Here is a 22,682-nt window from a genome sequence, read left to right on the forward strand (position 1 = left end):
CCCCAAGGGTACTTGAGGGGACACTGGGGGGACATTGGGGGAGTCCTGGGGGGGACATTGGGGGTCCCAGGGGGACATTGGGGGACAGTCCCTGGAGGGACGTTGAGGGGACACTTGGGGGACATTTAGGTGACATTTAGGGAACATTCAGGTGACATTCAGGTGACATTTAGGGGACATTTAGGGAACATTCAGGTGACATTAAGTTGACATTCAGGAAACATTCAGGTGACATTCAGGTGATAGGTGACATTTAGGTGACATTTATGGGACATTCAGGTGACATTTAGGGGACATTCAGGTGACATTCAGGTGACATTCAGGTGACATTCAGGGGACATTCAGGTGACATGGGACATTCAGGTGACATTCAGAAGACATTTAGGTGACATTCAGGTGACATTTAGGGAACATTCAGGTGACATTCAGGTGACATTTTTGGGGACATTCAGGTGACATTTAGGGGACATTCAGGTGACATTTATGGGAACATTTAGGTGACATTTAGGTGACATTTTTGGGACATTCAGGTGACATTTAGGGAACATTTATGAGACATTTTGGGGACATTCAGGTGACATTTTGGGGACATTCAGATGACATTTAGGTGACATTTAGGGGACATTCAGGCGACATTCAGGTGACATTTATGGGACATTTAGGTGACATTTAGCTGACATTAAGGGAACATTCAGGTGACATTTATGGGAACATTTAGGTGACATTCAGGTGACATTTATGGGACATTCAGGTGACATTTATGAGACATTTTTTGGGACATTCAGGTGACATTTAGGGAACATTTATGAGACATTTAGGGGACATTCAGGTGACATTTAGGTGACATTTAGAGAACATTTGTGAGACATTTTTGGGACATTCAGGTGACATTCAGGTGACATTTATGAGACATTTAGGGGATATTCAGGTGACATTTTGGGACATTCAGGCGCCATTTGCCTCGCCCGTCCGGTAGGGGGCGCCGCGCGGCCGCCGAGGCTCCGCCCCCTCTGTGTCACGTGTCCCCGCCCCTCTGTGTCACGTGCCCCCCGCGGCGTCACGTGGTCCGCCCCGCGGTGTCACGTGGTCCCCCCGCGGTGCATTGTGGGCCGGCAAAGATGGCGGCGCTGGGCGCGGGCCGGGCGGCGGCGGTGAGGGAGGGGAGAGCGGGAGGGACGGACGGACGGGGGCTGTGAGGGGACAGCGGCGCTGCCCCGCGGCTCTGCCCCGCGGCATGGCCGGGGGGTGTCGGGCCAGAGGGGCCGGGCACGCTCAGGGGGCTCAGGCGGGCTCTGACCTCGGTGGGCTGTGAGGGGTCAGTGTGGGGTGAGGGGTCCGTGAGGGGTCAGTGAGGATTTGGGGGGGTCCATGAGGGATGAGGGGTTCGTGAGGGACCAGTGAGGGTTTGGGGGGGTCCGTGAGGAGTGGGGGGTCCGTGAGGGGTCAGTGAGGGTTTGGGGGGGTCCGTGAGGGGTCAGTGAGGGTTTGGGGGGTCCGTGAGGGGTCAGAGGGGTTTGGGGGGGTCGGTGAAAGGGTCCATGAGGAGCCAGTGAGGGTTTGGGGGTGTCACTGAGGGGTGAGGGGCTCCGTGAGGGCTGGGGGGGTCAGTGAAGGGTTTGAGGGGTCTGGAGGGGTCAGGGGGGTTTGGGGGTCTCAGAGGGGTCTTGGGGGTCTCACAGGGGCTTTGGGGTCTCAGGGGTTTTTGGAGTCTCACAGGGGTTTGAGGGTGTCAGTGAGGGGTCAGGGGAGTTTGGGGGTGTCAGTGGGATTTGGGGTCTCACAGGAGTTTGGGGGTCTCACAGGAGTGTGGGGTCTCTCAGGGGTTTGGGGTCTCACAGGGGTTTGGGGGTCTCACAGGGGTTTTGGGGGGCTCGGGGGTTTTTGGGGTCTCACAGGGGTTTTGGGGGTCTCACAGGGGTTTTTGGGGTCTCACAGGGGTTGGGGGTCTCACAGGGGTTTTGGGGGTCTCACAGGAGTGTGGGGTCTCAGGGGTTTTTGGGGTCTCTCAGGGGTTGGGGGTCTCACAGGGGTTTTGGGGGTCTCACAGGAGTGTGGGGTCTCACAGGGGTTTGGGGTCTCTCAGGGGTTGGGGGTCTCACAGGGGTTTTGGGGGGCTCGGGGGTTTTTGGGGTCTCACAGGGGTTTGGGGTCTCAGGGGTTTGGGGTCTCACAGGAGTTTGGGGTCTCACAGGGGTTTTTGGGGTCTCACAGGGGTTTGGGGTCTCACAGGGGTTGGGGGTCTCACAGGGGTTGGGGGTCTCACAGGGGTTTGGGGTCTCACAGGAGTTTGGGGTCTCACAGGGGTTTTGGGGGGCTCGGGGGTTTTTGGGGTCTCACAGGAGTTTGGGGTCTCACAGGGGTTTTGGGGGGCTCGGGGGTTTTTGGGGTCTCACAGGAGTTTGGGGTCTCACAGGGGTTTTGGGGGGCTCACAGGAGTTTGGGGTCTCACAGGGGTTTGGGGTCTCAGGGGTTTGGGGTCTCACAGGGGTTTTTGGGGTCTCTCAGGGGTTTGGGGTCTCACAGGGGTTTGGGGTCTCACAGGAGTGTGGGGTCTCTCAGGGGTTGGGGGTCTCACAGGGGGTTTGGGGGTCTCACAGGGGTTTGGGGTCTCACAGGGGTTTGGGGGTCTCACAGGGGTTTTGGGGGGCTCGGGGGTTTTTGGGGTCTCACAGGGGTTTTGGGGGGCTCCGGGGTTTTTGGGGTCTCACAGGAGTTTGGGGTCTCACAGGAGTTTGGGGGTCTCACAGGAGTTTGGGGGTCTCACAGGGGTTTTTGGGGTCTCACAGGGGTTTGGGGTCTCACAGGAGTTTGGGGTCTCACAGGAGTTTGGGGTCTCACAGGGGTTTGGGGTCTCACAGGGGTTGGGGGTCTCACAGGGGTTTTGGGGTCTCTCAGGGGTTTTGGGGGGCTCGCTCCAACCTGGGCTGGTTCACTTTGGGCTGGCTCAGGGTCTGCCATTTCAGGGGTGCCATTTTGGGCTCGGGGGGGTTGGGGGAGGATTTTTGGGGTGGGTTAGGATTTTTGGGGTGCCCCTGGGCGGGGCTCTCTGACCTGCTGCACCCCCAGGTTCTCCTGCGTGCCCAGAGCCTCGGGGCCTGGCGGGGGCTGGGCACCTCGGCCGCCCTCCTGCAGCAGCCCCAGGCCAAGGTCAGTGGGGGGGACCCCCCAAAACCCCCCAAAATTCCCTGACAGGAGGAGAGGGGGGTGAGAAGCTTTTGGGGAGACCCCCAACCCCCCAAAATTCCCCGATTTTGGTGGCCCAGGGAAGGTGACCTTGAGCGCTGTGGGATCCATTCCTGGTTTATTTGCAGCTCCCAGCTGCTGCCTCTCAGCTTTCCTCCCTTCCCTGAGGGCTTTGGGAGCTGCCCTGGGGGGGAGCAGCTGAGGGGGTTTAGGAACACCGGGATCTGCTGGGATATTGGGAAAATTCATCCTGGAAAAAAGAAATGGGGAGTCCCCATCCCTGGAGGGATTTGGGTGGAATATTGGGGATATTTCTCCTAGAAATGGCTGTCCAAAATTTCATGAAATCCTGAGGGCAGGGAGCAGGAACGAGGGGATTTAGGAGCACGGGCCTGTGATGGGATACTGGGGAAGTTCTTCCTGAAAAGAGAAATGGGGATTTCCCATCCCTGGAGGGATTTGGGTGGGATATTGAGGATATTTCTGCTAAAAATGGCTGTCCAAAATTCCAGGAGATCCTGAAGGCAGGAATGAGGGGATTTAGGAACACCAGCCTGTGCTGGGATATTGGGGAAAATCCTGCTGGAAAAAAGAAATGGAGATTCCCCATCCCTGGAGAGATTTGGGTGGGATATTTGGGATATTTTTCCTAAAAATGGCTTTGCAACATTCCAGGAGCTTCTGAGGGCAGGGACAGGGGATTTAGGAATATTGGGTTGTGCTGGGATATTGGGAAAATCCATCCTGGAAAGAGAAATGGGGATTCCTCATCCCTGGAGGGATTTGGGATGGGTATTTGGGATATTTCTCCTAAAAATGGCTGTGCAGCATTCCAGGAGTTCCTGAGGACAGGGGTAGGGGGTTTAGGAACACTGGGATCTGCTGGAATATTGGGAAAATCCATCCTGAAAAGAAAAATGGAAATTCCCCATTCCTGGAGAGATTTGGGTGGGATATTGGGGATATTTCTCCTAAAAATGGCTTTGCAACATTCCAGGAGCTCCTGAGGGTGGGGATGAGGGGATTTAGGAGCATGGGGGGTTCAGGAACCCCTCTGGGCACAGGCTCGGGCTATTTCGGGCAGTGCTGAGCACGAAAAGGTCACCGCTGCTGTCACCAGGGGTGGTGGCCCAGGGACAGGGGGTGACATCTCCATCTGTGCCCCGTGCCCCGTGGGACAGCCCCTGGAGCGTGCCCAGGGCAAGGAGGGGTTTGGGGGAGGAGAAAAGGGGGTTCAGGGGGGCTCTGCACGGCGGGGACAGGGACAGGGACACAGGGACACGGCCCCGAGCGGTGCCAGCAGCGCTCTGGGTGTCCCCAAGGGTCACCTGGGGGGACATTGGGGGAATTTGCCAGCCCTGCAGCCCCTTGGCCCGGTTTGGGGCTGGTTTTGGGGTGACCCCGTGGGTGTGACATAGCCCAGCCCCTCATGGGTCCCCTTGGCCTGGTTTGGGGCTGGTTTTGGGGTGTCCCCATGGGTGTGACACAGCCCAGCCCCTCGGGGTGCCCCCTTGGCCCGGTTTGGGGCTGGATTTGGGGTGTCCCCATGGGTGTGACACAGCCCAGCCCCTCGGGGGTCCATTTTGCCCAGTTTGGGGCTGTTTTTGGGGTGACCCCATGGGTGTGACACAGCCCAGCCCCTCGTGGGTCCCCTTGGCCTGGTTTGGGGCTGGTTTTGGGGTGACCCCGTTAGTGTGACACAGCCCAGCCCCTCGTGGGTCCCCTTGGCCCCGTTTGGGGCTGTTTTTGGGGTGACCCCGCCGTGTCCCCGCAGTCCCACAGGGCTGAGGGGACGTTCCAGGTGACGATGCTGCCGGGGGACGGCGTGGGCCCGGAGCTCATGCACGCTGTCAAGGAGGTCTTCAAGGTACGGCACGGGGACACCAGCAGCAGCTGGCCCCGAGTGTCCCCAAGTGTCCCCAAGTGTCCCTGTGAGTTCCTCGATGTCCCTGAGTGTCACTGCTTGTCCCTCAATGTCCCCAAGTGTCCGTGAGCATCCCTGAGGATTCCTCTGTGTCCCTTGAGTTCCTCAATGTTCCTGCTTGTCCCTGAGTGTCCCTAAATGTCCCTAAATATACCTGTGTGTCCCCAAGTGTCCCTGTGAGTTCCTCAATGTCTCTAAATGTCCCTGTGTGTCCCTGAGTGTCCCTAAATGTCCCTGTGTGTCCCTGAGTGTCCCTAAATGTCCCTGTGTGTCCCTAAATGTCCCCGAGTGTCCGTGAGCATCCCTGAGGATTCTTCTGTGTCCCTGTGAGTTCCTCAATGTTCCTGAATGTCCCTGTGTGTCCCTGTGTGTCCCCAAGTGTCCATAGCATCCCTGCATGTCCCTGTGAGTTCCTCAATGTCCCTGTGTGTCCCCAAGTGTCCCTGTGAGTTCCTCAATGTCCCTGAGTGTCCCTGAATGTCCCTGTGTGTCCCTGTGTGTCCCCAAGTATCCTTAGCATCCCTGCATGTCCCCGTGAGTTCCTCAATGTCCCTGTGTGTCCCCGAGTGTCCCTGTGAGTTCCTCAATGTCCCTGAGTGTCCCTGAATGTCCCTGTGTGTCCCTGAGTGTCCCTGTGCCCTCTGTCCCCACTGGTGCTGCCCACGGGCAGAGGGCAAATCCCCGTTCCTGGAGGGATTTGGGATAATTGGATTTGGGATCTTGGGACAACTCCACCTAAAACTGGCTCTCCAAGGTAGTGGGGGAGTCCCCATCCCTGGAGGGATTGACCAGCCCTGTGCATGTGGCACTTGGGGACATCCCGAGGGGTGGCCTTGGCAGTGCCGGGGCCACCTCAGAGGGTTTTCCCAGGGGGAATGTCCCCTGCTTCCCTCAGTGTCACCGTGCCACCGGCACTGCGGCGATCCCAGCCCCGGCTGGCTCAGGGCTCCGTGTCCCCCTGGGGTGTCCCCCTGGGGTGTCCCCGAGGTGACCGTGGGTGGCCCTGTCCCCGTGCCAGGCTGGCAATGTCCCCGTGCTCTTCGACGAGCACCACCTGAGCGAGGTGCAGAACACGGCGTCCGAGGAGAAGCTGGATCGGGTGGTGGACTCCATGAAGGAGAGCAAGGTGGCCCTCATTGGTGAGCACCTGGGGAGCGTGGCCTTGGCCCTGTCCCTGTCCCCATCCCTGTCCCCTGTCCCCGTCCCTGTCCCCATCCCTGTCCTTTCCCTGTCCTTTCCCTGTCCCCATCCCTGTCCCCGTCCCTGTCCTGCCCCAGCCCCTCAGGGCAGGTTTTTTGGGATCCTGGGACAATTCCCCCGTGTCCTGCAGGGAAGATCCACACACCCATGGAGTACAAGGGCGACCTGGCGTCCTACGACATGAGGCTCAGGTGAGGGAAATTAATTAATTAATTATTAATGAGTTAACGGGGGAGAGGAAAAGGCTGAGAAACGAAAGCTTCAGTGGGACCCTGAGGGCTCCTGGAGAAGGGGGGTGGCTCCAGCCGTGTCCCCAGGGACTTGGACGGGACAGTCATGTTAATTAATGTTGTTATTAATGTTTAATTATTAATTAATGAACTATGAGGAGGCAGAACTGTGGTCTGGAGCTGTCCCTGCCGCCTGATCCTGCTTCCCTGGAAGTTCTGGAGATGATGGGGTGGATCCCAGAACTTATCACTGGGAAAACCCTGTTAATTAATAATTAATGAACTATTGGGAGGCAGAGCTCTGTGGTCTGGAGCTGCTCCTGCTGGCTGATCCTGCTTTCCCTGGAAGTTCTGGAGAAGGTGGGGTGGATCCCAGAACTCATCACTGGGGAAAACCCTGTTAATTAATAATTAATGACTTATTGGGAAGCAAAATTCCATAGCCAGGAGCTGTCTCTGCTGGCTGATCCTGCTTCCCTGGAAGTTCTGGAGAAGGTGGGATGGATCCCAGAACTCCTCACCCATTAATTAATAATTAATGAGTTCTTGGGAAGCATAACTCCTGGGGGATGATCCACAGCCTGGAGCTGCTCCTGCTGGCTGATCCTGCTTCCCTGGAAGTTCTGGAGAAGGTTGGGTGGATCCCATAACTCCTCACCCATTAATTAATGATAAATGAGTTATTGGGAGGCAGAAGTCTGGTCTGGAGCTGCTCCTGCTGGCTGATCCTGCTTCCCTGGAAGTTCTGGAGAAGGTGGGGTGGATCCCAGAACTCATCACTGGGGAAAACCCCGTTAATTATTTATTAATGAGCTTTTGGGAGACAAAACCCCACGGGCAGGAGCTGCCCTGCTGACCCTGGTGTCCCCGGCGCTGGGAGGGGACAGAGCCCGGGGCGGCCGGGTGACGCTGGCCCCGTGTCCCCAGGAGGAAGCTGGACCTGTTTGCCAACGTGGTGCACGTCAAGAGCCTCCCGGGCTACCAGACCCGGCACAACAACCTGGACCTGGTGATCATCCGCGAGCAGACCGAGGGCGAGTACAGCTCCCTGGAGCACGAGGTGGGCACCCGGGAAGGGAAAATCCAGGGAATGCTCAGAGTGCCTGGAGGAGATCCAGGAGAGCTGGAGAGGGACTGGGGACAAGGGACAGAGGGACAGGAGCCAGGGAATGGCTCCCACTGGGAAAGGGGAGCTTGGGCTGGGATCTTGGCAAGGAATTCCTGGCTGGGATGGAATTCCCAGAGAATCCCTGGATCCCTGGGAATGTCCAAGGCCAGGTTGGACATTGGGGTTGGATCCACCTGGAATGGTGGAAGGTGTCCCTGAACTGGGATGGGGTGGAATTGCTGGGATGGGATTTAAGGTTCCTCCAACCCAAACCATTCCAGGATTCTGGAGACCCTCTGCTCAGGGAGAGCTGGGAATGTTTCCCTGGAGAAGGGAAAATCCAGGGAATGCTCAGAGCTCCTAAAGGGGCTCCAGGAGAGGGACTGGGACAAGGCATGGAGGGACAGGACACAGGGAATGGATTCCTACTAGGAAAGGGGAGATTTGGCTGGGATCTTGGCAAGGAATTCCTGGCTGGAAAGGAATTCCCAGATTTGCTGTGGCTGCCCCTGGGAATGTCCAAGGCCAGGTTGGATCCAGCTGGGACGGTGGGAATTGCCCCTGTCCATGGATGGGGTGGGAATGGATGGGATTGAAGGTCTTTTCCAACCCAAACCATTCCAGGATTCTGGAGACCCTCTGCTCTGGGAGAGCTGGGAATGTTCCCCTGGAGAAGGGAAAATTCCAGGGAATGCTCAGAGTGCCTGGAGGGGCTCCAGGAGAGCTGGAGAGGGACTGGGGACAAGGGACAGAGGGACAGGAGCCAGGGAATGGCTCCCACTGGGAAAGGGGAGCTTGGCCTGGGATCTTGGCAAGGAATTATGATGATGAAAAGAGCAATTAAATAATTAAAACAAAATTGTGATGATGATAACAGTTCAGTAGTTGAAACAAAATCGTGATGATTAGAAAAATTCAGTAATTGAAATAAAATTGTGATAATTAGAAAAATTCAATAATTGAACAAAATGATGATTAGAACAGTTCAATAATTAAAAGAAAATGATAAAAGCAATTCAATAATTGAAAGAAAATTAAGATGATGAAAAGAACAATTAAATAATTGCAACAAAATGATGAGGATAACAATTGAATAATTGAAACAAAATTATGATAAGAACAATAATTGAAAGAAAATTATGATGATGAAAACAACAATTCAATAATTAAAACAAAATCGTGATGGTGATAACAGTTCAGTAATTGAAACAAAATTGTAATGATTAGAAAAATTCAATAATTGAAACAAAATGATGATGATAAGAACAATTAAATGATTGAAACAAAGTGCTGATGGTGATAACAATTGAATAATTGAAATAAAATGGTGGTGATAAGAAATAGATAGTAATTGGAACAAAATTATAATGATAAGGAATATTTAATCAAAAAATAATGATTATAAGAATTAATACTAAATAAATGTGTGTAAGAATAATAGATAATATAATACATATGACACATCATAAATGTGAATATTAATAACTGGTGATGATGGTAATAATAATGGTGAAGATGATGATGATGATGGTAATGAGAATTTTAATGATAATAATAATAATAATAAATATGATTATGAGGAGATGGAATAATAATAATAAATACTACTACTACTACTACTACTAATAATAATAATAATAATAATAATAATAATAATTTAATGAGAGGGAAGGGCAGCAAGCCCAGAAGAGGACTGGTGTCAGGACAGGCTGGGGTGGCATAATATAGTAATTAATACTACTATTACTACTACTACTACTACTACTAATAATAATAATAAGAAGAAGAAGAATAAATTAAGAATAAATTAAGAATAGTAATGATGAGGAGGAGGAGAGGGAAGGGAAGAGAGCGCAGAGCAGGATAGGTGTCAGGATAGGCCAGGGTGTAATAATAATAATAATAATTAATAAATAATAATAAAAACATAAATATTATAATAATAGCAACAACAACAACAACAACAATAATAATAATAATGGTAATAATAATAATGATGATGATGATAATGATAATAATAATGACAATGATGATAATAATAATGACGATGATGACGATGATGATGAAGAGCAGGCCAGCTCTCAGGCCAGGCCAGGGTGGCACAGTGATGATGACAATGACGATGACGATGAAGAGCAGGCCAGCTCTCAAACCAGCCAGGTGGCACAGTGATGATGACGATGACGATGATGACAATGATGATGATGACAATGATGATGATGAAGAGCAGGCCAGATCTCAGGCCAGGCCGGGTGGCACAGTGATGATGACAATGACGATGATGATGACGATGAAGAGCAGGCCAGCTCTCAATCTAGCCAGGTGGCACAGTGAGGATGACGATGACGATGATGATGATGATGATGATGATGATGAAGAGCAGGCCAGATCTCAGACCAAACCGGGTGGCACAGTGAGGATGACAATGACGATGACGATGATGGTGAAGAGCAGGCCAGTTCTCAAACTGAACTGGGTGGCACAGTGATGATGACAATGACAATGACGATGACAATGATGACAATGATGACGACGATGAAGAGCAGGCCAGCTCTCAAACCAGCCGGGTGGCACAGTGAGGATGACGATGACAATGACGATGATGATGATGATGATGATGATGATGAAGAGCAGGCCAGATCTCAGGCCAGGCCAGGGTGGCACAGTGAGGATGACAATGACGATGACAATGATGATGACAATGATGACAATGATGATGATGATGATGACGATGACGGTGAAGAGGGTGGCCCGCCCTGACGCCGCTGTCCCCGCAGAGCGTCAAGGGCGTGATCGAGTGCCTGAAGATCATCACCAGGGCCAAGTCCCAGCGCATCGCCAAGTTCGCCTTCGACTACGCCACCAAGAAGGGCCGGGCCAAGGTGACGGCCGTGCACAAGGCCAACATCATGTGAGTGCCACTGCCACCCCGTCCCCTCCCGGGGGCGCTGCCACCGCCCGCCCGCGCTCCGGGACGCCGCGAGGGGCTCGGCGTGGCAGCAGATGGGGGGGAAGGAATTCCAGGTGGGAAATGGGAGATTGGGCTGGGAAATTGGGAAGGAGTTCCTGGCTGGGCTGGGATTCCCACATTTGCTGTGGCTGCCCCTGGGAATGTCCAAACCCAAGCTGGATCCAGCTGGGATGGTGGGAATTGTCCCTGTCCATGGATGGGGTGGGAATGGATGGGATTTAAGGTCTTTTCCAACTCAAACCATTCCAGGATTCTGGAGCCAGGCTGGGAGAGCTGGGAATGTGCCCCTGGAAAAGGGAAAATTCCAGGGAATGCTCAGAGCTCCTAAAGGAGCTCCAAGAGAGCTGGAGAGGGACTGGGGACAAGGGACAGAGGGACAGGAGCCAGGGAATGGCTCCCACTGGGAAAGGGGAGCTTGGGCTGGGATCTTGGCAAGGAATTCCTGGCTGGAATGGAATTCCCAGATTTGTTTGGGATCCCTGGCAGTGCCCAAGACCAGGTTGGACACGGGGGATCGGAGCGAGGGAGATCAGGAATTCCCTGGGATTGGGGCTTTTCCCTCGCTCTGCTCCAGCCAGGAGTGAGCAGGACACTGACCTGCTGACCACTGGCCAGATATTCCCAGGGCAGCATCTCCCCATGGATTGGGGCATCATTGGCTTGGGCTCAGAATCCCAAACTCTGGAATCATTGATCCTCCTGCACCTCCCACCTGGGACAAATCCCCTTCCCATCAGAGAGATCGGGGGGGAAAGCAGCATGGAGACCCCCAGATGTGTCACCAATTCCTGCTGGGTTCCTCCAGCTCCTGCTGGGTTCCTGCAGCTCCTGCTGGGTCCTTGCTGGGTCCTGCTGGGTTCCTTTAGCTCCTGCTGGGTTCCTTTAGATCCTCCTGGATCCCTGCAGCTCCTGCTGGGTTCCTTTAGATCCTGTTGGGTTCCTTTAGATCCTCCTGGATCCCTGCAGCTCCTGCTGGGTCCTTGCTGGGTCCTGCTGGGTTCCTTTAGCTCCTGCTGGGTTCCTTTAGATCCTCCTGGATCCCTGCAGCTCCTGCTGGGTTCCTTTAGATCCTGCTGGGTTCCTGCAGCTCCTGCTGGGTCCCTGCAGCTCCTGCGGGTTCCCTGCAGCCTGTGGGGTGTCCCTGCAGCCTGTGGGGTGTCCCTGCTGTCCCCCAAGCCCCGCTGGTGTTCCCCGTGCAGGAAGCTGGGGGATGGGCTGTTCCTGCAGTGCTGTAAGGAGGTGGCCGAGCTGTACCCCAAGATCAAATTCGACACCATGATCATCGACAACTGCTGCATGCAGGTGAGCCACGCCCCATCCCGTGTCCCTGTCCCACCCTGAGCTGCTGGAACCTCCCAGCCTGGCCACACCGAGCCCACCTGGCCTCAGGGTTGTCCCAGTGCCGGGCAGGAGCTCTCGCAGCATTCCCAACATTCCCAACAAACATTCCCAGCTCTGTCTCACCTGACCTGTGCCTCCGGGGCCATCCCAGTGCTGCTCCTGGGGGGAATTCTGAGGGTTCCCGCAGCCTCACTGGGGCTGGGCGTGTTCCTATCCCTAAAAATTCCTCTTTGTATCCCTAAAAACTCCCCAATCCCACGGCTGCTGCTGCAGGCAGCTGTGCCAAGCATGGGATGGTTCAAGCTGGAGACACTCGGAGCTCCCCCGGCCCCACCGCGCCCGGGCTGGGCTCCCTGTGCCAGGGTGGGGCTGAGCTTCCCCACAGCTGTCCCAGGCCTTGGTGCCCCATTCCCACTGCCATTCCCGTGCCAGCTGGTGCAGAATCCCTACCAGTTCGACGTCCTGGTGATGCCCAACCTCTACGGCAACATCGTGGACAACCTGGCCGCGGGGCTGGTGGGCGGCGCCGGCGTCGTGCCCGGCGAGAGCTACAGCGCCGAGTACGCCGTCTTCGAGCTGGTGAGCCCGCCGTGCCAGGGGCATTCCGGGGGCATTCCGGGGGATCCCCCAGGCTGGCAGCGTGCCCTGACGCTGTCCCCGTGTCCCACAGGGTGCCCGGCACCCCTTTGCCCAGGCCGTGGGCAGGAACATCGCCAACCCCACGGCCATGCTGCTCTCGGCCTCCAACATGCTGCGGCACCTCAAGTACGTGCCGGGCTCCAGAGGGGGGCTGGGGGGGCTCCCCAGGGGCTGACCCCCTGCTTCCCCCCCTTTTCCAGCCTGGAATACCACTCCAACATGATCTCGGACGCGGTGAAGAAGGTGATCAAAGGTGGAAAAGTGAGTGTGGGACGCTGGGTGGGGCTGGTGGTTCCTGGGTCACGTTCTCTGGCTGCTCTCCTCTTCCCAGCTGGAATTCTGGTTCCTCTCCTCTGTCCAGCTCGAATTTTGACTCCTCTCTTCTTCCCAGCTGGAATTCTGGTTTCTCTCCTCTCTCCAGCTGGGATTCCTGGTTCCTCTCCTCTCTCCAGCTACACTCCCAGTCCCACAGCTGTGTCCAGCCCCTGTGGTCATGTCCTGGCAGGGGAGGGACTTCTGGCAGGGCTGGGGGGATCCTCCATGGCCTTGTCCCCGTTGGGGTTCCTGGCAGGGCTCTCAGGGACCTGTCCATGTCCCCATTCCCACCCCAGGTCCTGGAGGGATGATCCACAGCCTCTGTGCAGGTCCTGCAGGGCTCTCAGGGATGTTCCACAGCCCCATCCCCACCCCAGGTCCTGGCAGGGCTCTCAGGGACCTTCCACAGCCCCATTCCTACCGCAGGTCCTGGAGGGATGTCCCTCAGCCCCTGTGCAGGTCCTGGCAGGCTCAGGGATGTCCCTCAGCCCCTGTGCAGGTCCTGGCAGGGCCGTGGAGGGTCCTGCAGTCTCTCTCTGTGCTGTCCTGTCCCCCTGGCAGCCGTTCCTGCGTTCACCTCCGGCCTTTCCCCGTTTCTCCCCTCCTGTGTTGGATCTGCAGGTCCGGACCCGGGACCTGGGCGGTTACTCCACCACTTCCGACTTCGTCAAGTCCGTCATTGACAACCTGCACCCCAACTATGGGGCTTAGGACCCCCGGCACCCCCCAGCGCCGCAGCCCCCTCCCCACACCCCCCCAGGATCCCTTCGCCTCCCCCCACACCCCCAGGAGGCGGCCAGTGCGGGTTTGGGGGTGTCTGGGGGAAATGGGGCAGCACCCCAAACTCACAGGCAGCTCCTGGGGACACCGGGACCACCCAGCACGGCTCTGGGACCCCCATTCCCATGGGATCCTTACAAATGTGGGACCCCCATTCCTATGGGATCCCTTGGGACCCCATTCCCATGGGATCCTTACAAATGTGGGACCCCCATTCCCATGGGATCCCCATTACTGGATTGTTATCCCCAAGAACAGGTCCTTGGACTGTGGGACCCCCATTCCCATGGGATCCTTACAAATGTGAGACCCCCATTCCTATAGGATCCCTTGGGACCCCATTCCCATGGGATCCCTTGGACTGTGAGACCCCCATTCCTATGGGATCCTTACAAATGTGGGACCTCCATTCCCACGGGATCCCTTTGACTGTGGGATCCCATTCCGAGATCCTTGTGAGACCCCCCCATTCCTATGGGGTTTTTGTGACTGTTGGACCAATGGGATTTGTGGGATCCTCATTCCCGTGGGATTCTTAGAATGTGGGACCCCATTCCCATGGGATCCCTGTGATCACGGGCCCCCCATTCCTGCGGGGTCGTTGTGACTGCTGGACCAATGGAATTGTGGAATTCTCATGGGACCACCACCACCACAACTGTGGGACCCCCATTCCCGTGGGATCCCCGTGACCCCATTCCCGTGGGATCCATCCCATCCAGCTCCCAGCAATAGGCAGGGTGACATCCCCACCCTCCCCTCCCGTGGCAGCTCTGGCACAGGGTCCCCACGCGGGGACAGCTCCAGGCGTGGGGTGCCCTTGGAACACTCCGGACCCGGGGCAGGGTGGGGAGCTGCACCCCGTGCCCCCCAATCCGTGGGAATCGGGGGGCTGCAGGGCTCCGAGCCCACCCCACGAGCGCCGTGGGGCCGGGGCTGGTGCCGCGCCGCCGCGTCCTGCTCTGTATTCTGCTTCGCTAATAAAGGGTCCAGCGCTTCCTGGGGGGACTGGGGCAGCTTTTGGGGTGCTGGGGCTGCTGAGCTGGGGGGGACAGTGCTGGAACCAGACTCAGGTGTGGGTCAGAGGGGTCACCAGCCCCTGCACACATCCCCCCGAGGCACAGGGAAGGTTTTGGGGGTGCGGAGGGCTCCGGGGAGCCCGACCCCGCAGTGGCACAGCCGAGGGGACCCCGAACCCGCAGGTCCCCTCCTGGTCCCCCCCTAACCTCCCGTCTCCTTGCAGGTGCGCACGGCGGACATGGGGGGCTACTCCACCTCCATGGATTTCACCCAGGCCGTGATAGATGCCCTGGAGGTGCAGTGACCTCAGCCCGCCCCCGGTGACTCCAATAAAGTGGCCTCAGGTGTGACCGTGCTGCCGTCAGTGTCCCCGGGCCCGGGCAGGCCGCTGGTGCCAGGGTGACCCCCGTGGGGACAGCCTGGGCACCCCCTGCCACGGAGCAGGACAAGGAGGGCTCACAACGACCTCAGCCCTTTATTGGGGTGTGGGCACCGCGAGGGGCCAGCCCCGCACTGCACGGGCGGGGGACACGGCTGGGGACAGGGGACACGGCTGGGGACAGCCCCAAGGCAGGGGACACTGCCCGGGGACAGCCCCAAGGAAAGGGACACAGCCCAGGGACAGCCCCAAGGAAAGGGACACAGCCCAGGGACAGCCCCAAGGAAAGGGACACAGCCCAGGGACAGCCCCACACAGCCCGAGGTCCCGTGGCATTCAAAGTTCCACGGTGTAAGGCACCAGTCCAGGGGCTGCTGGTGGCCAGAGGGACTCACCCAGGCCACCACGAGGGGCTGTGCCACCTTCCCAGTGGCCACCGTGCCTCTGGGGACACCACGGGAGCGGGCGGGTGGCCGCTCCGGGCTCCTGCCTGTCCGTCAGTCTGTCAGTCCATGCACTGCTCTCTCTGCTCCCTAATCCTCCTCAGAGTCCTGAGCCGCTGCCTTCTTCTTCTTCTTCTTTTTCTTCTTCTCCTCCTCCTCCTCTTCCTCCTCAGCCTCTACCGTGACTTTCCTTTTCTTCTTGGGCAACGGCTCCTCCTCCTCCTCCTCCTCCACCCCGTTCTCCTCGGGCTCTGCCTCTGCCTCAGACTCCTCTGGCTGCTGCTGCTTCTTCTTTTTCTTCTTCTTCTTGGCCCCCACGTCGTTCTCCTGTGGGGAGCCCCACGTCAGCTCTGGCCCCATCCTCCCTCCCCTCCTGGGGCACAGAGACCCCTCACACCCCCCAAAAGGGTCTCAACCCCCAGAGGGTCCCACCCCATCCCCCTCACCTCCGTCTCCATCACCGAGTTCTCCGCCGGCTCCTCGGCGGCCGCCGCCAGGGCCTCCAGCCGCCGCTTCTCCCTCTTCTTCCTCTTCTTCTCCTTCTTCTCCTGCCTCCTCTTCACCTCAGCCACCACCTCGTTGGCCTGGGGACACACAGGGGGGACGTGAGGCAGGGCAGGGTCCTGGGCTTTGTCCCCACGCCCGGCCCTGGTCGGATCAGACTCATTAAATCAGTCTTTGGCCTCCACAGCAGGTCAGGATGGCACAGTGACATCACCTCCGACACGGGCCCTCAGCGTCACCTTCATCCCCCAGCATCACCTTCTTCACCCCAGCATAACCTTCATCCCCCCAGCATCATCTTCATCACCACAGCGTCACCTTCATCCCCCCAGCATCAGCTTCATCACCCAGCATCTCACCATCGCCTTCATCCCCCAGCATCACCTTCATCCCCCAGCATCCCAGCATCATCTTCATCACCACATGATCTCATCATCACCTTCATCCCCCCAGCATCATCTTCATCACCACAGGATCTCACCATCACCTTCATCCCCCCCATCACCTTCATCCTCCCAGCACCATCTTCATCACCCAGTATCTCACTATCACCTTCATCCCCCCAGCACCCCACCATCACCTTCATCACCACAGGATCTCAACATCACCTTCATCACCACAACATCTCACCTTCATTCCCCCAGCACTTCAGCTCCACCTTCATCCCCCCAGGATCTCACCATCACTACAGGCTGTCACCATCACCTTCATCCCCCCAGCATCACCTTCTTCCCCCCAGGATCTCACCATCACTACAGGATGTCACCATCACCTTCATCACCTCCACCACCATCATCCCAGCACCTCCACTGCCCCCAGCACTTCCCATTCACAATCTCCAGCCCCTGGTACCTCACTACTACCACCTTCATCTCCCCCGGGACCTCACCTCCATCATCTTCATCACCCCAACACTTCCATCGTTCTCACCTCAGTTCTCACCTCCATCACCTTCTTCACCCTTCCTGGACCTCACCACCATCTTCATCTCCCCCTGGGACCTCACCTCCTCCTCCATCTCCCCCACTGCCTGCATCTGTCACCCTCACCCCTGTCCTTCATCCCCCACCACCCCCTCCTCCTCTTCCTCCTCACCTCCACCACGGCCTCCTTCATCACCTCCAGGTTCTTGCGGGGCGGCTCCCCGGTCTCGTAGAAGGCCAAGCGCTCCTCCACCTGCTCCCGCAGCTTGTCCCCAAAGACACTGGTGGGCACCTCTGCGGGGAGAGGCCGGGGGGGGTGGGCTCAGCACCCACCCTGCACCCCCAAACCCCCCCGAGTCCCCCCCCGCTCTGCTCAGCCCACAGGAGTCACCATTCACTGCGGTGAGATGCTGCTGACGAAAAATGTTCCCATCACGGCAGAGCGGCCCCGAGCGCCCTCCCCGTGCCCACCCGGGCACCGAGCGGCAGCGCCCGCCCCGCCCGTGCCCCCGGAGCCCCCCGGAGCCCCCCAGGCCCACCTGAGAAGCAGTCGATGCGCGAGGCGATGGTGCACTTGTTGGCCAGGTAGCGCGAGATGCGTCCCTTGTTCTTGGCGGCCGCGCGCCCGATGAAGGTGGAGTGGAAGATGAGGCCGTACTTGGGGGTGTTCCCCCGCGTCTTCAGCGCCCTGCGGGTGCCCAGGGCGGGGTCAGGACCCCCGAAATCCGCCCCCACCCGCGGCCAGCCCCTCCCCACCCCGGCGGGTACCTGAACAGGGCCTTCTCGGCGCCCAGGATCTGCACCGTCGACGCCGGGTACTTGGCCAGGTTGGTCAGGCTGCCAGCGTGCGAGATGAGGCGGGCGCCCACCTGGGGGGCGGCACGGGGGGGTTACAGGTGGCCCCAAAGCCCCCCGAGGGCACAGAGAGCCCCCACAGGCCGCGGATCAGCAGTGGAAGCGTCAGCAGCACGGCTCAGTGGATTGACAGATTCACTCTGACATCATCTCCGCGGCTGGGCGCGGGGCAGGGGACGCTCAGGGGACACTCTGGGGACGCTCTGGGGACACTCACCACCTCCCCGATGAGGGCTGACAGGCTGGGGGCCACCTGGCTCATCTTGGAGCGCAGGTACTCCTGCAGCTCCTTGCGGTACTCGGACAGGGAGATGACGCGGCGCGAGAAGCTCTCGATGTTGATGAGGTCCAGGGGGGAGATGTCCATCCCTGGGGGTGGCACGGGGTGAGCGGCAGCAGCGACCCCGCGGCCGGGCCCCCCGTGAGCCCCTCGGAGCCCCTCTCACCCATGGAGGAGCGGGAGGCCTCCAGGATGGCCTGGGCCTTGGCGCTGTCCATGACGATCTCCTCCAGCCCTTCCAGGCTCTCCTCGCTCAGCTCCCGCCGGTTCCCGATGAATTTGGCCACCCGGCAGTACATGGAGTTCTCGGGGACGATCTTGATCAGCTCGGGGAAGTGGTACCCGTACCACTCCCTGCAGGGACAGCGCGCCCTCACTGCGGCTGCCCGGGCCCCACCCCAGCTCCGCGTGTCCCCGGGCCACCCCACCGCGCTCCCAAATGTCCCCCCGGCTCCACGGCGTGGCCCTGGGGCCCGGCCAGCGGCCCCTGGGGAGCTGCTGTCCCTCCCCGGTCTGTACAGGCGGCCGGAGCAGAGGCAGCTGCCTGCGGTAAGCGTGGGGAGGCAGCGGGGACCCCCAAACCCGTTCAACCCCCGAAACCCGTCCCCACCGACCGGACGCGCATGGAGAAGGTGTTGATGTCCTTGTCCAGCTGGTCCAGCAGGCTGATGGACTGGATGATCATGTTGTCCACGCGGTGCACGTTGAACTTCACCTTGGCCCGGGAGTAGCTGTGGCCGAGCCCCAGCTGGGCCTTGGCCGCCGACTGAGCCGTGAGGCCTCGCACCAGCGCCGGGAAGTGCAGCCGGATCCCTGCGGGGACGCGGCGTCACCCCGGGGTGACAACGGTGCCAGCAGCCAGCGTCACCCCGGGGTGACAACGGTGCCAGCAGCCGGCGTCACCCCGGGGTGACAACGGTGCCAGCAGCCGGCGTCACCGCGGGGTGACAACGGTGCCAGCAGCCGGCGTCACCCCGGGGTGACAACGGTGCCACCACCACGGGCAGCCCCAGGGACACCCCCCAGCCACGGCACCGGGTCCAGCCCGCTCCTCGATCCTCCCGGCTGAACCGGGAGCCCAGCGAGATGTCCCCTCTGTCCCCCGTGTCCCCACTCACCGCGCATCAGCTCGGCCACGACGCCCCCGGTCTGGCACTGCACCCCCAGCTCCTCCAGCACGGCCGCGCCCATCTTGGCATCGCCCACGCCCAGCACCACCTTCTTCCTCTTGGGGGGCAGCGCCGTGTCCAGCAGCAGCCGCAGCTCCTCGTGCAGGACTCCTGCGGGACACGGGGGGCTCAGCGCGGCCCGGGGCTCCCCGGAGGGCAGGTCCCGGTGCCCCCGGCGCCGCGCTCACCCTCGGACACGGCGTTCATGTTCTCCAGCGCGCTCTGCGCCGAGCGGAAGGGCGAGAAGGCCACGAGCTTCACCATGTTGTGGAACTTGCCCAGCGTCAGGACGCTCTCCTCCACCTGCGGGGCTCCGGTCACGGCGGGCGCGGGCAGCGGCCCCGCCAGCGCGGCCCCCGATTCCCACCGCGGTGCTCCCACCTCTGCCCGTGCCAGCCCCGGTGCGTCCCCTCCGCTCCCCACCCCCGATCCCGTTCTCCTCCTTCCCCCCGGGGCCGTACCTGCGGCAGCAGCAGGCCGATCTCCTCCACCTCTCGCACGGCGAACAGCGCGTACCCGGCCGCATGCTCGAACAGCACGTGCAGCAGCACCTGCGGCACCGGAGGCTGCGCTCACCGGGGGCGGCACCGCGGCCGCGCTCCCGCCCATCCCCGCGCCCGCCGCCCCACCGGAGCGCCCGGCCCGCCTCGATGCGGCTCCCCCGGCCTCCCTCCGCTCCCGGCCCGGCCCGATGCGGTCGGAGGAGGCTCCTGAGCCGCTCCGCACGCCCGATGGCGGCGGATGCGGCGCAGGCCCGGCCCGCACTCACCATGGTCCTGCCGCCGCCGCTGCCGCCCGGAACTGACGCTCCGTCCCCGCCGGAACCCCGCCACCTCCCTCCTCCACCAATCAGCGCCCACTGCGCCGCGCCCTCCGCCAATCACCGCGGGCCGCCTTCGAGGGGCCCGCCCCGCGGCCAATCAAGCAGAGGCGGGACTGACCCCGCCCCCCTCGGCGACGCCTGCCAATCAGAGACCGGAGGGGGCGTTCCCTCCCGCCTTTTCCTGCGCGCCGGCCAATGGGAGCCGCGCGCGCGCGAGCCTCGGCCCCGCCCCTTCCCGCGCGGTTCGGTGCGCGCGCGGCCGCACGTGGCGGGAACCGCCCCCCCCCCCCAAGAATGTCCCCACGGTGCCACCCCGGGACCCCCAAATGTCCCCACGGTGCCACCCCGGGACCCCCAAATGTCCCCACGGTGCCATCCCCGGACCCCCGATGGCCCCACGGGGACACCCCCCACCCCCGATGGCCCCGCGTCCCCTCCCGGTGCCCTCCTGGGACCCTCAGTGCCCTCCAAGCGTCCCCCTGCTCCCATCCGGGACCCCCCCAAACGTCTCCCGGTGCCATCCCGGGGTCCCCGAATGTCGCCGTGGTTCCATCCCGTTGCTCTCTGTGACCCCCGGATCCTCAGTCCCCTCCCGGGACTCCCACCGCCCCTCTTGGAGCCCTCCTGTAACCCCCCCTCCGTGCTCCCCCGGTGCCCTGCCAGTCCCTTTTCTGCTCCCCGGTGTCCCCCGCCGTGTCCCCCGCCGTGTCCCCGCCCGGTGCCCGGTTCCAGGCGCAGGAGGCGCGTCCAGGGAAGTTTTATTGGATGCCAGGAGCACGGGGGGGCCGCAGCCCCGGCCCCGCGGGGGTCCCGGGGGGTTCTGTAGTGTCCGAGAGCAGCGCGGGGATCCCCCCGGGGGAAGCGGCTCCGGCTCCCACCCGCGAGTGGGGCCGGCGTGGGGAAGGAAACGGAGAGTCCCGAGGGAGGGGACAGCGGGCCGGGGGTCCCTCGGGGGCGGCTCAGGCGACGAAGTGCTGGCGGAGGTGCTGGAGCAGGTCGGGGGTGAGCAGCACCCGGTGGGCCTGGCCGTGCCCCGGCGCGCACGGGATTGTCACCCGCCCGCACAGCGCCGGGCCCCGCGCCTGCTCCTGCTTCGCCTGCGGGGACACGGCCGTGGGAGCGCCCCGAGGGGCCCGGCACCCCAGCTAAGGGGTGCTGGGTGCTGGGGTGGGGCAGGGGGTGCTCACCCGCCCCGTGCCTTGGGAACGGGGATCCCTCGGGATTGGAGCTTGTCAGAACGGGGATCAGGAACAGGGGTCCCTTGGGATGGATTGGGGCTCCTCAGGGATGGGAGTTTTGTGTCAGTGGGGTCCCTCAGGTACTGGGGATCCCTGGAGATTGGGGTTCCTCAAGACTGGGGTCCATCGGAATTGGGGGGCCCTCGGAATGGACGTTTTTTGTGACTGGCCTCCCTTGGAATCAGGATTCCCTCAAGATTGAGGGACGCCTTTGGGATTGGGGTCCCTCAGGATTGGGGATCTCCCTCGGGATGGGAGCTGGCGGCTGATTTGGGTCATGGGGTGCTGGGGTGGGGCAGGGGGTGCTCACCCGCCCCATGCCTTGGGAACGGGGGATCCCTTGGGAACGGGGGATCCCTTGGGATTGGACTTTGTCAGAACGGGGATCAGGAACAGGGGTCCCTTGGGATGGATTGGGGCCCCTCAGGGACGGGAGTTTCTTGTGATTGGGTTCCTGGAGATTTGGGTTCCTCAGGATTGGGGGCCCTCAGAATTGGGGGCCCCTCACGAACGGGGCTTTTTGTGACTGGTGTCTCTTGGAATCAGGGTTCCCTCAAGATTGAGGGACACCTTTGGGACTGGGGTTCCTCAAGATTGGGGGGCTCTCAGGAATGGGGGTTTTTTGTGACTGGCGTCTCTTGGAATCGGGATTCCCTCAAGATTGAGGGATGCCTTTGGGACTGGGGTCCCTTGGAATTGGGGTTCCTCAGGACTGGGGTCCCTCAGGACTGGGGCTGTCGGCGCCGGGGGTCCCTGGGGATGGGGCTCTCACCTTCAGGAAGGAAGAGGACGGGAAGGTGCCGAAGGTGGTGGAGACGCCGGCGCCCGGCTGCTGCTGAACCATCTCCCGCAGCGTGTCGTCCTGGGGGGCACAGCAAGGTCACCCCAAAATCCACCCCGTGGGGACCCCTGTCACCCCACGGAGCCCTTGCCCACCCTGGGCAGAAATCAGAGGGGTCAAACCCGACTGTTTTGGGAGGAGAACAGGAATGGGAACGGGCAGCACCTTGTCCCCTCGCTGCCACCAGGGCTGGGCTGGGGGTGCCACCAGGAGGTCCCCCACGCTGGAGAAGACCCTTCCTCACCTTCAGGGCGTCGATGGAGTTCTTGAGGGCGCAGAGCCGGGCTGTCTGCTCCAGCAGCCGCGCCGACGAGCTCCTCGCTGCGGACAACGGGAAGGGAGGGATGGGTTTTGGGGATTTTTACCTCCTCAAGTGGGTACCAGCTGGGTTTTGGGGGATTTGATCTCCTCAGACTGGCACCAGGTGGGTTTTAGGGGTTTTTACCTCCTCAGACTGGCACCAGGTGGGTTTTGGGAGGTTTGATCTCCTCAGACTGGCACCAGGTGGGTTTTGGG

The 22,682-nt window shown here is 60.1% G+C and overlaps 3 protein-coding genes and 2 non-coding genes across 11 annotated transcripts in view; 1 reads left to right on the plus strand and 4 right to left on the minus strand.

Annotated features, from left to right (window-relative positions):
* Positions 1-1,096: 1,096 nt before the first annotated feature.
* Positions 1,097-15,061, plus strand: IDH3B (isocitrate dehydrogenase (NAD(+)) 3 non-catalytic subunit beta). 2 transcript variants are annotated; one of them, XM_077782675.1, is made up of 12 exons: positions 1,097-1,151; positions 3,067-3,147; positions 4,958-5,050; positions 6,126-6,246; positions 6,438-6,498; positions 7,465-7,597; positions 10,423-10,556; positions 11,816-11,918; positions 12,390-12,536; positions 12,628-12,722; positions 12,797-12,857; positions 14,935-15,061. In XM_077782675.1, exons 1-12 carry the CDS (start codon positions 1,119-1,121, stop codon positions 15,013-15,015), a joined length of 1,143 nt encoding a protein of 380 aa, XP_077638801.1. In that variant the 5' UTR covers positions 1,097-1,118; the 3' UTR covers positions 15,016-15,061. The 2 variants fall into 2 exon arrangements, with proteins under 2 accessions (XP_077638801.1, XP_077638802.1); XM_077782676.1 differs by lacking the exon at positions 14,935-15,061 and adding an exon at positions 13,533-13,895.
* Positions 15,062-15,167: 106 nt separating this feature from the next.
* Positions 15,168-20,068, minus strand: NOP56 (NOP56 ribonucleoprotein). The gene is made up of 12 exons (XM_077782674.1): positions 20,034-20,068; positions 19,726-19,815; positions 19,453-19,567; positions 19,214-19,375; positions 18,710-18,908; positions 18,262-18,449; positions 18,033-18,184; positions 17,729-17,829; positions 17,500-17,648; positions 17,133-17,254; positions 15,980-16,117; positions 15,168-15,860 (listed from the first exon to the last, which is right to left on the minus strand). The coding sequence occupies exons 1-12, from the start codon at positions 20,034-20,036 to the stop codon at positions 15,624-15,626; spliced, it is 1,656 nt and encodes a 551-aa protein (XP_077638800.1). The 5' UTR covers positions 20,037-20,068; the 3' UTR covers positions 15,168-15,623.
* LOC116183629 (small nucleolar RNA SNORD57) lies at positions 16,188-16,256 on the minus strand. The gene has a single exon (XR_004148291.1). It is a non-coding gene; the product is annotated as a small nucleolar RNA SNORD57 (small nucleolar RNA).
* Positions 17,330-17,401, minus strand: LOC116183630 (small nucleolar RNA SNORD56). Its single transcript, XR_004148292.2, has one exon. It is a non-coding gene; the product is annotated as a small nucleolar RNA SNORD56 (small nucleolar RNA).
* A 760-nt stretch (positions 20,069-20,828) lies between the features above and the next one.
* DCTN1 (dynactin subunit 1) overlaps positions 20,829-22,682 on the minus strand; it is a 61,098-nt gene continuing 59,244 nt past the window's right edge. For all 6 annotated transcript variants that reach the window (XM_031504599.2, XM_077782682.1, XM_077782680.1 and 3 more), the window contains 3 exons: positions 22,411-22,487; positions 22,098-22,187; positions 20,829-21,184 (listed from right to left, as the gene is read on the minus strand). In XM_031504599.2, coding sequence (XP_031360459.2) covers positions 21,047-21,184; positions 22,098-22,187; positions 22,411-22,487 — 305 coding nt within the window. In that variant the 3' untranslated portion in view covers positions 20,829-21,046. The remainder of the gene's footprint in view (positions 21,185-22,097; positions 22,188-22,410; positions 22,488-22,682) is intronic.

The sequence above is a fragment of the Lonchura striata genome, chromosome 4 (assembly GCF_046129695.1).
Source record: "Lonchura striata isolate bLonStr1 chromosome 4, bLonStr1.mat, whole genome shotgun sequence".
NCBI lineage: Eukaryota > Metazoa > Chordata > Aves > Passeriformes > Estrildidae > Lonchura > Lonchura striata.

Bases quoted from the DNA above. Each gene is read 5' to 3' on its own strand.
- IDH3B (XM_077782676.1), top strand. From the start codon at position 1,119: ATGGCGGCGCTGGGCGCGGGCCGGGCGGCGGCG. The intron at 6,247-6,437 runs GTGAGCACCTGG...CGTGTCCTGCAG, and splicing joins GAGCAAGGTGGCCCTCATTG to GGAAGATCCACACACCCATG. The intron at 12,723-12,796 runs GTACGTGCCGGG...CCCCTTTTCCAG, and splicing joins AACATGCTGCGGCACCTCAA to CCTGGAATACCACTCCAACA.
- NOP56 (XM_077782674.1), bottom strand. The intron at 19,568-19,725 runs GTACGGCCCCGG...GGAGCCCCGCAG, and splicing joins TCGGCCTGCTGCTGCCGCAG to GTGGAGGAGAGCGTCCTGAC. The intron at 15,861-15,979 runs GTGAGGGGGATG...GGCTCCCCACAG, and splicing joins ACTCGGTGATGGAGACGGAG to GAGAACGACGTGGGGGCCAA.